This window comes from Eschrichtius robustus, chromosome 5 (genome assembly GCF_028021215.1).
Source record: "Eschrichtius robustus isolate mEscRob2 chromosome 5, mEscRob2.pri, whole genome shotgun sequence".
Taxonomy (NCBI): Eukaryota; Metazoa; Chordata; class Mammalia; order Artiodactyla; family Eschrichtiidae; genus Eschrichtius; species Eschrichtius robustus.
The window spans coordinates 7,523,176-7,536,920 of record NC_090828.1 but is presented as its reverse complement, the minus strand read 5'-3'; the positions used below and the strand labels follow the sequence as shown (position 1 = coordinate 7,536,920).

General features: G+C 49.7%; 1 protein-coding gene across 1 annotated transcript in view; it reads left to right on the top strand.

The window, feature by feature from the left end:
* EFHD1 (EF-hand domain family member D1) overlaps nt 1-13,745 on the top strand; it is a 42,369-nt gene that overhangs the window by 14,883 nt on the left and 13,741 nt on the right. The window contains exon 2 of the mRNA XM_068544203.1: nt 8,237-8,384. Within this exon, the coding sequence (XP_068400304.1) occupies nt 8,237-8,384 (148 nt within the window). The remainder of the gene's footprint in view (nt 1-8,236; nt 8,385-13,745) is intronic.

The window sequence follows — 13,745 nt, the reverse complement described above, 5'->3', positions numbered from 1 at the left end:
TGGTGGGGTGAGGATTAGGGGTCACCTGGGCCCCTCTGGCCAGGCCAGGGGCTTTCCCAGGTCGTAGGCACTCAGGGTGGTGGGCCCAGTGTTCAGGGATCTCAGCCCATCCTGCCTCAATCCACCCCATTCCCCTGACCTGTGATGACCCCAGTCAGTTGAGTTGGGAAGCCTTTGCAAGTGAGCCCTTGGAAGACAGCTGTGATGCTCTCGTACAGGACAGGCGGGGCGATGAGAGTCACTCATCAAGGGCTTCCTGGCAATTCAGCCCAAGGGGCCACAGCAGCCTGTGGATTTGGGTTTCCCCCAGAATGCTAAAGATGGTAGAGGCTGTTTGAGGCCAGTGGGTGTGGGCAGCTCTTCAGAGCAGCAGCCCTGGAAGATGTCTGCTTCCTCTTCACGGCTGCAGACAGGTCCTACTTTTAAATATAGCTCCCTCCCGTTGCTTGCTTACTGGGTGCCGGGGGCCAGTGCTGGCGTGTTATCTCCTGTTGGCCCCTCTACAGCTCTGCAAGGCACAGACAGCTCAGTTATAGTCAGCCTGCAGTGGGCTCGGCAGCCCGTCTCTCCCAAATGAATGGCAGGGCTGGCTTTGCACCCAGGCCTGTGTCTGCGGGGCCATGTGCAGTGCTGATGGAACTGGAATCTCCCCCTAACAGATCCTGGAGATTAGGAAGATGAAGGGAATGAGGACATTTTAAAGCAAAGACATGGAAAAAGCTCACCAATCCAGAGGAGGGCTAGAAGGAAGCCCTAGGAAACAAACAAGGATGCGGGGTCTTGGAGTTATGAGTGAGGTTTCTTGTTTTTTGTTTTTTTAATATCCTGGATTGCCTTTAATAAGAAAAATCTTGGTTAAAATTTAAATTATAGAAAAAAACTGGTACAGGGAGCTAAGATGTTGGTAGGGGGAGGAGCCAAGGGCTTAAGGGAACTCCAATGAGCCTGCAAGCATCTGAAAGATATAAACTACTGGCAGGTGGGGCAAGGAAATATTTTGATGGTTAGAAATAGGGGGAGAGGGCTTCCCTGGTGGCGCAGTGGTTAAGAATCCGCCTGCCAATGCAGGGGACACGGGTTCGAGCCCTGGTCTGGGAAGATCCCACATGCCACGGAGCAGCTGGGCCCGTGCGCCACGACTGCTGAGCCTGCGCTCTGGGGCCCACGAGCCACAACTACTGAGCCCACATGCCACAACTACTGAGCCTGCGTGCTACAACCGCTGAAGCCTGCACACTTAGAGCCCGTGCTCCGCAACAAGAGACGCCACCACAATGAGAAGCCTGCGCCCCGCAACAAAGAGTAGCCCCCGCTCACTGCAACTAGAGAAAGCCCGTGTGCAGCAACGAAGACCCAATGCAGCCAAAAATTAAATAAATGAATAAATAAATAAATTTATTTAAAAAAAAAAGAAAAAGAAATAGGGGGAGAGCGATGCAGCTTAGGCCAGGTTTGTAGGAAGAAGGAGAGCCCCAGATGAGCCTAGGGCTGGAGCTCCCTCCCCGACTCCCCTGGGGCCTGGTCCCACACCTAGTGGGTGGCCCTGCCTGCTGGGCAGTGCAGGTGGGCCCGACCTGGGCAGGTTCTTCTAGGTGCTGCTCCCTCTCCATGGGGCTGGATTCCAAATTGCAAGGAATGTGATGGAGTTTTCGTGGAAGGACTGGAAGCAAAGGGGTTTCCAGAATGAAGAAAACAAATCCGACCGCACTCACCTCTCCCACGGGCCCAGAAGTTTGGCGTAAGGTCACCTGTTCGCAGATGGCCTTGTCTCAGGGGGTCCTCACGCTGCAGTTACTTGAGGAGAGGGGCTCTGAGAAGGTTGAGGGTGAGTGCTCTGCCCCCGGTCCAGCCTTGGGGCCCTCTGCTAGGGGTCCTCACCTCCAGCTTCCTTCAAGCGCACCCACGGTGGAATGCGTTGCTGAAGTTGTCCTACAGCTTTCAGAAGGGCCTTTATCCGTTTAACACCTTGCTTCCCCAGGACACCTCTCTGCCTCAGCTTTGGCTGGCTTGTCTCTGTCAACTGTCACCGGAGGGGCCACGTTGGCATCCTGTAAGGACCGACCTGCTATCAAGTCTTCCGTCCCCCAAACCTACGTCTGGTGGCGGTGTTGCCCGGCCCCGCGGTCGGGCTGTGGGCTTGGGCATCAAGTGGGGATGCCCGGGGGCTAACCTCGCTGGGCCTAGTGACCTTCGGTTGGTTGACCTAGGTGGGCTTGGTTTCTTCGTCAGCCTGACAGTGTGACATTCCTTAAAGGAGTGTTGGAGGGTTAAAGCAGATCAAATCTATTTGAAGGGCTGTGTTGGTGAGACCGTGTCTTCAAATGTTTGTGAGACATCGGTATTCTCTCGGGCAAAAGTGAATAATGTTGCGTATGTGGGCAGCTGGTGATACAGCACTCCGAGACCAGAATCAGAACCCACACACATGTGGGACTCAGCAACATGGCTCCAATTATTCCTACCGAAGTCATCAGATATAAATTGTAAAAGGTGTGAATCGCACAGTTAACTAGTGGTCTGTTTGTTGGGACATTGTGTATGCACTCTATCCATCCCCTGGCTCCCCACTGAGTTAAGGGGCACATAGTAGAAGCTGAGTTCGTGGTCATTCCTGCCTTCCTTGTTCCCACGTGAAGCCGAGCACCCGCTTGAAAGCGCCAGGTTAGTTCTGATCCACAGCAATTGGCTTCACTGCACCCCTCAGCTTTCACGACCTGTCAAATGGGGTGACTCATTACCACCTCACAGCACTGCTGAATTAAATCAGGTGATTTAGCATAGTGCCTGGCACTTAGTGAGCACTCAATAAACAGTAAACGCAGGCGGCTATTACGAATTCTTCATAGGACTGTCGTAAAGATGAAAGGGTTAGTATATGAGATAATGTGTTGGGAACTGCAAAGCAGGCTAGTTGTAGTTATTAGGGGCTTTGAATCCCATTGTGTGTGCGGAACGCATATGGTAGTCGGATTCTTTGAGAGGAGCAGATGAAACAGGAAGTTGATGAGGGGGACCTGGGAGGTTTTTCCTGCCTGTCTTGCCTATGCAGGCCCTGAAGGAAGTGGCTGTGGACAAACCCTCGGAGATGGTCACTTTAAAGAGGGAAGGATGCACTTCTGGATTACAAATCCCAGTTCCATGGGGAGGGACGAGGACACCACTAATGCGGTCAATTTATGGTCCTCCCAGGACTTAACTATGGGCTTGGCTGGTGCTTCAGGCAGGAACAAAGGGACGCAGTCTTTGCTGAGTCCCTGGGAGTTGAGGCAGTGGCTGACTCGTGACCCCTTTCTTTCCTGCCCTTCTTGCCTTGGAGACATCCCCTCTCAGTCCACACACAGGCTTTATTCGTGTGCCAAACTGGTGCTCCTGGCAGGACACCTGGCCCTTTCTTTCTTTTTTTTCTTTTTTTAAATTTATTTATTTATTTTTGGCTGCGTTGGGTCTTCGTTGCTGCAAGCGGGCTTTCTCTAGTTGTGGCGAGCGGGGGCTACTCTTGGTTGCGGTGCGTGGCTTTATTGCGGTGGCCTCTCTTGTTGCAGAGCATGGGCTCTAGTCACACGGGCTTCAGTAGTTGTGGCTCGTGGGCTCAGTAGTTGTGGCTTGCGGGCTCTAGAGCACAGGCTCAGTAGTTGTGGTGCACAAGCTTAGTTGCTCTGCGGCATGTGGGATCTTCCTGGACCAGGGCTCGAACCCGTGTCCCCTGCGTTGGCAGGCGGATTCTTAACCCCTGTGCCACCATGGAAGTGTTCTGGCCCTTTCTTCTGTCTGGGATTTGCCCACCAAGGTGGTGTGCTTTTGCTCCCAGGCCCATACTCACCAAAGTGGTCAAACCAAAATTTCCTGCCTATTGAAAGAAATTGGAATTCCTTTAACCTGTCACCCAGACTTTGCCAAGGCCCTTTCTCACATATTTGTCCTCTTTCTTAGGCTTGGAGAATGTTTCCAGCTTGAGGGCCTAAAAGAGGTTTTCCAACCCTTCTTGACTCTTCTCAGTTAGAACCCCAGAGAAATGCCAGGGATAAGGTCTCCGAAACCCTCTCTGCCACGACCCTATGTTGACTGCCATTTGTGCTGGGGAGGCTGAGCTAGCTGTGGGTCCAGGTGAGCGGGGAGCCCTGGTCCTTCCTGCCCCTGCTGGGTGAGGACAAATTCCTGCCTTGTTCCCTGACCTGTTCTTATCTTGCCCCAATTCATCTCCTGTTCTGGGGCCCCCTCCCCTCTCTTTACCCCTGAGCTTTTCAGCTGCTCTCGTCCTCCCTTCACTTTCCTTCCTTTCTTCTCTGAGTTCAGACACCAAACCTCTGCCTGTGCTCCGAAAGATCCACATCTTGAATGCATCCCCCTTCGTGGCTTCAGTCTCCTCTGCAAACTTCACAGGAACGTGCACTGTTCGCTGAGCAGCGGGCAGAGGACATTCATTCACAATCTCGGCCTGGAGGGGAACATAGGGGCCGTTTAACGGGCCGCCTGCCTAAGGTAGAATTGCCCTGAGGAGCGCTTCCCAAAGTGTTTTCCTTGGAACACTCGATTGCTTAGACATGCCTCCTCCAGTGGAAAATCCCTGAACACAGAGGACTGTGTGGTCGGATGAGTCTGGGTGCTGTTTCCCTCTGGTAAGTTTCAGACACGTGACCATATGGAAGGCTCTGGAAAGTTCCACACTAAAGAAGCCTGTTTACTTTGACTAGGACTCCCTGTAACAGAGACCGTCCCTCCGGCCTGTTTGTAAGAGCTCTTCTCACCTCAGGTCTTGTGTTAGCTGTTTTTGCCAGAAAGGTCTTCCTTGTGCTTGGCTAATACCCGTCTCTGTCATGTCCATACACAGAGCCCAGTTCCGGCCGTCACCAGCTTGCTGAGATCCTTTGGGCCTAGACTCTGTCCCAGCTTTGTGTCACCAGCAAATTTGATAGTCAGCACTCTTCCTAGGTGGCCCTACACCTAACAGGCAAGCCGCTGAATTGTATGGCATTCCCTGGCATTCTCCAGAAGCCTAATAGAGGGGGCTTGCTGACTCTGGTAGAGATAATAGGTCAGTCATAGTTTTCTGTTGGACCAGCTTGACAACCCTGTTTCAAAAGCAAATGAGCATATGACCTAGCAATTCTACTCTTGGTTATATACCCAAGGGGAACGAAAACAAATGTCCACAAAAAAACTTGTATGTGAGTATTCTTAGCAGCATTATTCGTCACAGCCATAAGTGGAAACAACACAAACATCTATCAGCAGGTGAATGGATAAACAAAATATGGTATATTTATACAATAGAATATTATTCAGCAATGAATAAAAAGAATAAAGTACTGATCGACGTGTGCTACAAGCTGGGTGAACTTTGAAAACATTATGCTAAGTGAAAGAAGCCAGACACAGAAGGTCGCATATCGTACGATGCCATTTATATGAAGTGTCCAGAATAGGCAAAACCATAGAGACAGAAAGCAAACTAGTAGTTGCTAGGGGCTGGGGAGAGGGGTATGAGGAACGACTGCTACAGGGCATGGATTTCTTTTTGGGGTGATGAAAATGTTGAGGAGTTAGATAGTGATGATGGCTGCACAACCTTGTGAATATGCTAAAAATCACTGAGTTGTGCAATTTTAAACGAGTGAATTTTATGGTATGTAAATTATAGCTCAATAAAGCTGTTATTTTAAAAAGAAGTGGGGACTTGTCTTGGCAGTCCACTGGTTAAGACTCCACACTTCCACTGCAGGGGGCATGGGTTCGATCCCTGGTCGGGGAACTAAGATCCCTCATGCATGCCAAAAACAAAAAAAACAAAAAAAATCCATAAAAAGAAGTTAAAAACCAAGTAAATGAGGCCAATCCTTGAATTACTTTTAGGGGACCCGTGGCAATCATTGCTTCCTCTTTTAAGTGCCATCCCTTGATAATACTAGATCCTGGGCTGGTCCATCTGTGATTCATTCAGTCTGCCCGCTTCCTGGAAACCACACTGGAACACCTGTCTTGTCCTTCAGGGTCCTCAGAGCTCACCAACAGGATTCCAGGGGTATTGTCTGTGTCCTTTAGCATCTCACAACGTGATCCTTCCAGGCAGGGAGGGAGTGGGAGCCCAGCGGGAGCGCAGACCTGCTTGAAGGAGGTGGCGTTTGCTGAGGCACAGAGGGCTGCCAGCGATCAGAGGAAGAAGGGGCGGCTCCCCGGCTCCAGGGGACAGAAAAGGCCACCGAGGAGGGTGGGTGGAGGTATGTTCTGGGTGGGAGGAATGGCATGAGTCGGCCACTGTGGCTGGAGCAGGGCACACTGGGGACTACCGGGCCTCATCTCCAGCGTGGCCACATGGGCCTCAAAATACCACCAGCCCACAGGGTTAGATTTCTGGTTGCCCACAGGCTACATTTCTTGGCGGCTGGTACTGCGGTTCCTAACAATGGTGGTTTCTTTTGTGGAGCTGGGGCTGGGGGGTGATAGACAGTGAAGAAGCCTGTTTTGTTTGTTTGTTCATGTATTTGATTTTTATGTTTACCATCTTAACCATGTAAGTGTTGAGATCAGTGTACGTTCACATTCTTTTTTTTTTTTTAATTAATTAATTAATTTATTTATTTTTGGCTGTGTTGGGTCTTCGTTTCTGTGCGAGGGCTTTCTCTAGTTGTGGCAAGCAGGGGCCACTCTTCATCGCGGTGCGCGGGCCTCTCACTATCGCGGCCTCTCTTGTTGCGGAGCATGGGCTCCAGACGCGCAGGCTCAGTAATTGTGGCTCACGGGCCCAGTTGCTCCGTGGCATGTGGGATCTTCCCAGACCAGGGCTCGAACCCGTGTCTCCTGCATTGGCAGGCAGATTCTCAACCACTGTGCCACCAGGGAAGCCCCTCACATTCTTGTGTAACCCTCGCCACCGCCCATCTCCAGGACCTTTTCCTCATCCCAAACTGAAACTCGAACCCGTGAAATAATAACCCCACCCCCCACGCCCCGCTTCCCCTGGTCCCTGGTAACTACTTTCTGTCTCTATGAATTCTAGATACCTCATATAAGTGGAATTATGCAGCGTTTGTCCTTTTGCATCTGGCTTATTTCAACCTTAGCATAATGTTGACAATGTTCATCCACGTTGTAGCATGTATTAGAATTTCATTTTTTAAATGGCGAATAATATTCTATTGTGTAAATATATAATATCCCACTGTATGGATATATCTCATTTTGTTTATCTGTTCATCTGTCAGTGGACACTCGGGTTGTTTCTGCCTTTGGGCTATTATGAACGGATTTGTTTCTGAAAGCATGATGTTCATACCTGAGAAACAGGTGATCTCTGGGGAGCGGGAAATGGGATGGACTTGACGGGAAAAGAGCCAGCGAGTCTGTGAGGAAACTCCATAATAGCCCAAGTGTATAGAGAAGGGCGGGGGTGGTGGAGTGACCGGGGCAGAAGGACAGAAGGCTGAGGAGGGCTCCACGGGGCTGACCAGGCACTCGGGAGTAGAGGGCAGGGCCAGGACCCCTGCCATGGGGAGGCTGGGGTCGTTTCCTGCAGGTGGCTGGCGGGTGGGGGGACAGCCAGCAGAGGTGCTGGCTCTGTGTCGAAACTTGGCCAGGAGGGCAGAGCCACCACCCCGCTCATCTGTGACACACAGATGTGACCATTCAGACCTGGAGACTAGATTGTGAGCTGGAGGGCAAAGCATGGAACCTCAGTGCTGGGGCCAGGCCTGACTCACAGCCCAGCACCAGGGCGGGAAGCAGTTTCCAGAGACAGGAGACCAGAGGACGAGAGGAGGGGTTGGTGGAACTGGGAGCGGCGGAGACCCAGGGGCCGGTGACCAAGGGGAGGCTTCCAGAACTGTCAGTTGCTCCATGTAATAGAGTGGGTGCGTGGGGCGCCCTGCAGCAGCTCTTCTATGGTCCAGCATCAGGAGGTTCAGTTGATGTTCGTTGACCCAAACTGGGAAAAATCAAGGTAGATGAGCATGGTTTTCATCCTCAAGAAACGTATGGCCTAATTAAGGAGTTGAAAGACATGAAAACACTCCTGCAGTACAAGACCCACTTTGAGTCATATCCCGCAGAGCCCCAGAGGTGTTGGAGGAGAGAGAGGGGACCCTTCCAAGGCAGTGACCCAGGTGGGCACTGCAAGGCAGGAGTCTTTTGAGTCATTTTTCAGTAAATAAGGCCAAAAGCATTACACATTTGGTAGATTAACAAGTGTCCTTTGGTCCTGGCCATGGCCATCCCTCACCGGCGCCCTGCCTTTGACCTACAGGTATGATGCCGGAAGGGATGGCTTCATTGACCTGATGGAGCTGAAGCTGATGATGGAGAAGCTCGGGGCCCCCCAGACCCACCTGGGCCTGAAGAGCATGATCAAGGAGGTGGACGAGGACTTTGATGGCAAACTCAGCTTCCGTGAGGTACCTGCGTCCTGCTGGCCCTGAGCCCCTGGAGGAGGGGGGGTGGCCCTGAGTGAGAGGACTTGCAGATTTACCATCCCCTGGAGTGAAAATGGCTTTGGCTTCTCTTGAGTGCTGCTTGGATATTTAACCTACAGTTCTGCTTTTTAAAATAAATTTAAGGAGCTAGTGAACCACAGTGCTGGCATGAAAAAATGCTCAGCAAGCAGATTGAAAGTCAGTGTGGGTAGGATAACCTCATCTGAGTAAAATGGTAAGTACTGAGAAATCTGGAGGGATGTTCACCAAAATATTCATTGTGGATGTTTGTGGGTGCAAAGTGTTGGTGGTTTTATAATTTTATACTTAAAGCATATATTTAAACTGTTAATTTTATAACAAGCATTTAAAAATAGTAAAAAAAAAAAAAAAGAAAGAAAGAAAGAAAAAAGAAATTATACAAAGGGTCTTACTCTGTGCCCATTGACCATACCCTCCAAACAGGTCCAAGGATGGGTTTTTTTGGTCTTTGAAAGCCTGAAATTGTGTTCGTACAGATATCTTCCTGGAAGAGCACATGGCGTCACCTGATCCCCCAATGGATGAAAACCTCAGCCATTTTTATCGTGGGGAATAAATCTCAAGGCCATTGGGTTTCTTCCACGGCAAGGATGCAGCTCTACAAGGAAGGGAATTCCATGTTTTGTGTGTTTGGGTCTCGCGGAAAGGTTTTTAGATCTGTCAGTGACCTGTTGTTAGAATAACTTTAGCGACACCATCCAGGCTAGAGGCTTGGACGTTAGCCCAGCTGCTGTGGTCTCATTTTCAGTCGTGTCTCTTTTGGGGCCCTCGGGAGTTGAGAGAAGAGAGGACTGTGTTCTTGTCTCCTGGTGTTTAACCTTGGTTATTCCAGAAAGAGTGGAGTGCAGGCATCCTGGTTTCTGAGAGTGAGAACTTTAGCCAAATACTGGTCATCTTTCCAGGCTAGATAGGGCCTTTGGATGCTCTTCCTGGGGGTCTCTGCAGCTGACCTAGCAGCCATGAGTCCCTTCCCCAGCTGGCCTTGCCTCTCACTGCCCACAGATCAACTCCAGAATCTTCCATCTCTTCCTTTCCTGAACTGGCGGATATGGAGAAGGATCACAAAAAACCTGTGTTGGGCACAGCGCTCAGGATAATCTGGTACCAGGCTTCTCATTTCAAGGCTAAGGAGCTAGAAGACCAAAAGGGTCAGCACTTGCCTGAAATCAGGTCCCAGCTCAGGGCTGGGCCTGCGTTACAGCCTCCCCCCATCATTCACCACATTCAACTTCCCAGCTGCCTCTCTGTCTCCCTCGCCTCTCATTTGGTTCCTTTGTATCATTCAGGCTGGGCATTGGCTCTTTCCAATCTGGGTACCCCTGGAGTATAGAAGGTAAAGGATCATGCCTTGGCGAAGCTTTGGAGGCAGGGTTGGGGAAAGAACTTCTACGGCAAAGTTGTGACCTCTGGAGAACAGAAACTGAGGGTGCTTAGAAAGTCTGTGCAAGTCAGCAACTGAGCTAAGACACAATCCCTCCCCCTGTTTTACCCAGGAGCCACCCAAATGTGCCCCTCTCTGCATCCAAGATGCTCAGTTAGCTTTTGGTTAGCTGCTGGCTTGGCCATTTCGCGCAGACGGTGGACATCAGAGGCTTGGACATCTCCAAAGGGTTTTGTTGTGGGTCCTCAACCTGCCTACAGGCCTTCGGTGACATTCACATTCAGTCTTTTGTCAGTTCAGGGCCCCACTGTGGTCCCAGCTCTGGGAGTTGTACCCAGAGGTACAGGATTTGGACGTGTAGATGCATTTGCCATTAATACTCCACAGCCTAACCTCCTGCTCTTAGTGTCTCACCCTGCTGGTTTCTGCACATGTTGTAAGCCACTAGTGGGCCGATGCTGCGTTTGTGTAATGAAAAGAGGCTTACAGCCCAACCTCCATCTTCCACACAGAGCTGCAAAACTGGAGCAAGTTATTTTACTTCTCAGCTTCAGTTTTTCTGTCCTTAAAATAGGGCTGTTAATAGCTTTTGCTCAGGACTGTTTCGAGAACCAAGTTCTCTTTCTATGCCTCCATCAGTTAGAACTCTTGATTGCAACTGAGGGAATGATTGCAACTCTTGATTGCAACTGAGGGAAAGAGAATGCTAGCTAATTTAAACAAGAAAAGAACAAACAACTATTGGCTTACATACCTGGGAGATGAAGAAGTGGAAGTGCTTTAGTCACAAGTAATTCAGAGTCTTCCTCTTGCCGTATCTTGAATGTGCCTTTTTCTGTGTCCACCTCATCTTTTCTTTCCAAATAGGGTGTTGTCCCTGGCATATGACAAGATGGCTGCTGGCAGCTCCAGGCTACATTGTCCCAGGGGATAGAGGGCTTCTTTATCCCAGAGTCCCTACCAGTCTCAGGAGAAGGCTTCTGATTGGCCCTAATAGGGATACACGCCCACCTCCTGGACCAGTCATTGCATCCAGGGTACTGTGATTGGCTAGACCCAGGTCATGTGCCACGAGGCACCATAGTCAACAGCTCCACCATCATCACAGGTGTCCTCATGACCTGGCACTTTGTAGGTGCTTGGTGAGTTTGTATTCCCTTTCTTTTTCTTTGGATTAACTCAACTGAAGTGAGTTACATCTAAATAAAAGCTACTTTCCCCCAACATACAAGGAAATCGATCTTTCTTTTAAACCATTTCTCTTCCAATTATGAAAATAATATATGCACACGAGGGGCATTTTAGAAGATGGCATATATGGAACCATTATAAATGATGATGTATTCAAGAGCACAGTGTTTGATGACCAGAGAACACATGTTGACAATGTAAAAAGCAGGGATAAAAGCAAATTTCCAAACTGTATATAAAATATAATTGTTTAGGGCTTCCCTGGTGGTGTGGTGGTTAAGCATCCACCTGTCAGTGCAGGGGACACGGGTTTGAGCCCTGGTCCGGGAAGATCCCACATGCCGTGGAGCAGCTAAGCCCGTGCACCACAACTACTGAGCCTGCGCTCTGGAGCCCACGAGCCACAACTACTGAAGCCCGCGTGCCTAGAGTCCGTGGCTCTGCAACAAGAGAAACCACCGCAATGAGAAGCCCGCGCGCCGCAACAAAGAGTAGCCTCCGCTCTCCGCAACTAGAGAAAGGCTGCACGCAGCAACGAAGACCCAACGCAGCCAAAAATAAATAAATAAATATTTTTAAAAAGAAGTAATCATTAAAATAAATTAATTAATTAAAAAATAAAATATAATTGTTTGCATTTATGGTTTATGTACGTGTGCAGACATGTAGAAGAAGTCATAAGGATGGACCAGAGTTAGCAGTTCTATGTCCATAGCTGTAGGGATCTAGAATCCGATTCCAGGCACTCACCACCTCATTCTCCTTTGGAGGCAGACAGCGAGGCCTTAATATCCTCCCCTCTTTTTCTTGTAGTCCTTACTAATTCCATTACACCTGTCTCAAAGCAGAATTGCTCCAAGACCAGATGTGTGGTAGTTTTGTACAAAGGCTGGATAAGGGGTTTACTAGATTACATGTTCGTACTGAGAACTGTAGGTCCTGTTTTCTCCTCCCACCTTACCCTCTCTGGGGTGGGTCCCTGGCAGCCCTGGCTGTACTGGGTTGCACCCCTGCCTGTTCATGGTTGAGTGGACCATGGATGGACCTCTGGCTAGACTAGGTCAGTTGGATTCCCTATCTGGGAATTTGAAACTGGGGCTGAAGTACTGCACGTGGGCTGTGCAGGTGGCTCTTCCCATAAGAATAACTCAGTGTGGGGCAACCATTTTCTCTCAAGTGGTCCAGACACAAGAGCTCGAGAGGGAATGTTGCCTCCAGTCCTGAGAACATTGCCTCTCCCTGTTCCAGTCCTCTTCCAGGTCACTGCATTTTACCCTTGGGTTTTTGAGACATCCTTTTTGTATAACGAATACCTCCTTTTTACTTAAGCCAACAAGTGGGTTTCTGTCACTTGCCATCTAAGAGCTCCAACTAATGTGGGCAAGTGTTTGCGTCATCAATCAGAGCCATGAAATTTTAAATTTCCTTAGATTTGGGACTTCCCTGGCGGTCCAGTGGTTAAGACTTCGCCTTCCATTGCTAGGGCTGCAGGTTCGATACCTGGTCGGGGAGCTAAGATCCCACATGCCTTGCGGCCAAAAAAACCCAAAACATAAAACAGAAGCAATATTGTAACAGATTCAATAAAGACATTAAAAATGGTCCACATCAAAAAAATCTTTAAAAAAAATTCAATCAGAAAAAAATTTCCTTAAATTCATCAGAAGCGTTTGACAGCTTGTGTCTGAAACTGCTTTTTAGCTTTGTTAGTTCTCTCTGTTTCTTTGTTTTCTGCTTCTCCTTCCCTCCCCCCTCTTTGCTCAGAGTCACAGCTAGGACACTTTCCAATTCTCTACAACATACCAGTCTTTGTGGACTATAAATAGGGAGACAAACAAGGCTGGGCAGTTGGAGAAATTGTCATTCAGGGATTGGTGATTGTAATACATTAAATGGGAAAGTCTGGCATGCTTTAGGGAAGGCTGAACATTTTCAGGTTGAGCTGGATTTTTTTTTTTTCTTTTTTAACTGGCTGGGGCTGGGGGGACCCCTAAGTTAGGACAGAGCTGCTGGTGGTCATCCGCTGAGCTGGCAGAGTGAGAGTGAGCACACGTGGCCGGGACCCTTGAGGAACACCTTAAGCCCTTCTGTAAATACCAACATTGTCATCTCTGCTGCAGATGTGAGAAAAATGAGTTTCAGAGATGAAGAGACACCCCCTCCCCGCCAGGTCACTTGGATTGCTGCTAGGCTGGGGTCAGTGCTCCATCTTTCCTAAGCTGCCTCCCTGGTATGGAGGAGCTATCTGTTTTGTGTTTACCGTAGGGAGCATTGGGGAGGGGGGTGGCTTCTGTAACTAAGTGCTTTAAGGATGGGCAGGGTACTGAGGGATGGATGGGTATTTTACTCCTTCTCTCTGCCCGAGGCTCACGTTTGCAGCGCTGAAGTCTTGGCTGCTTCAGTCTCTTCCATGAGAGCCCGACCACAACCGTCCCCCTGCCCCCTTGTCCCCCATCCTATTCTTGGGGGGCCTCACCTCCTTCAGTAGGCTTGATTTCCAAGGCTTCTTTGGAGCCAGTGTTCTGGCTCGGATAGTCTGCAGCAAACTGAGTCTCTGCCGGCCTCTAGTGAGAGAGTTTGAAGCTGCAGGTGGGTGAACGTGGCGTTTCTGTAGAGTCAAGCTGACCATGGCGGCCTCCGTGAACCTGAAAGTCCTGGAGCATCTTGCTTCACCGCTTGCTTTGTATTTGGCGATGTCCACAGTGGAGTTAGGACCCCTGAAGCAAGAA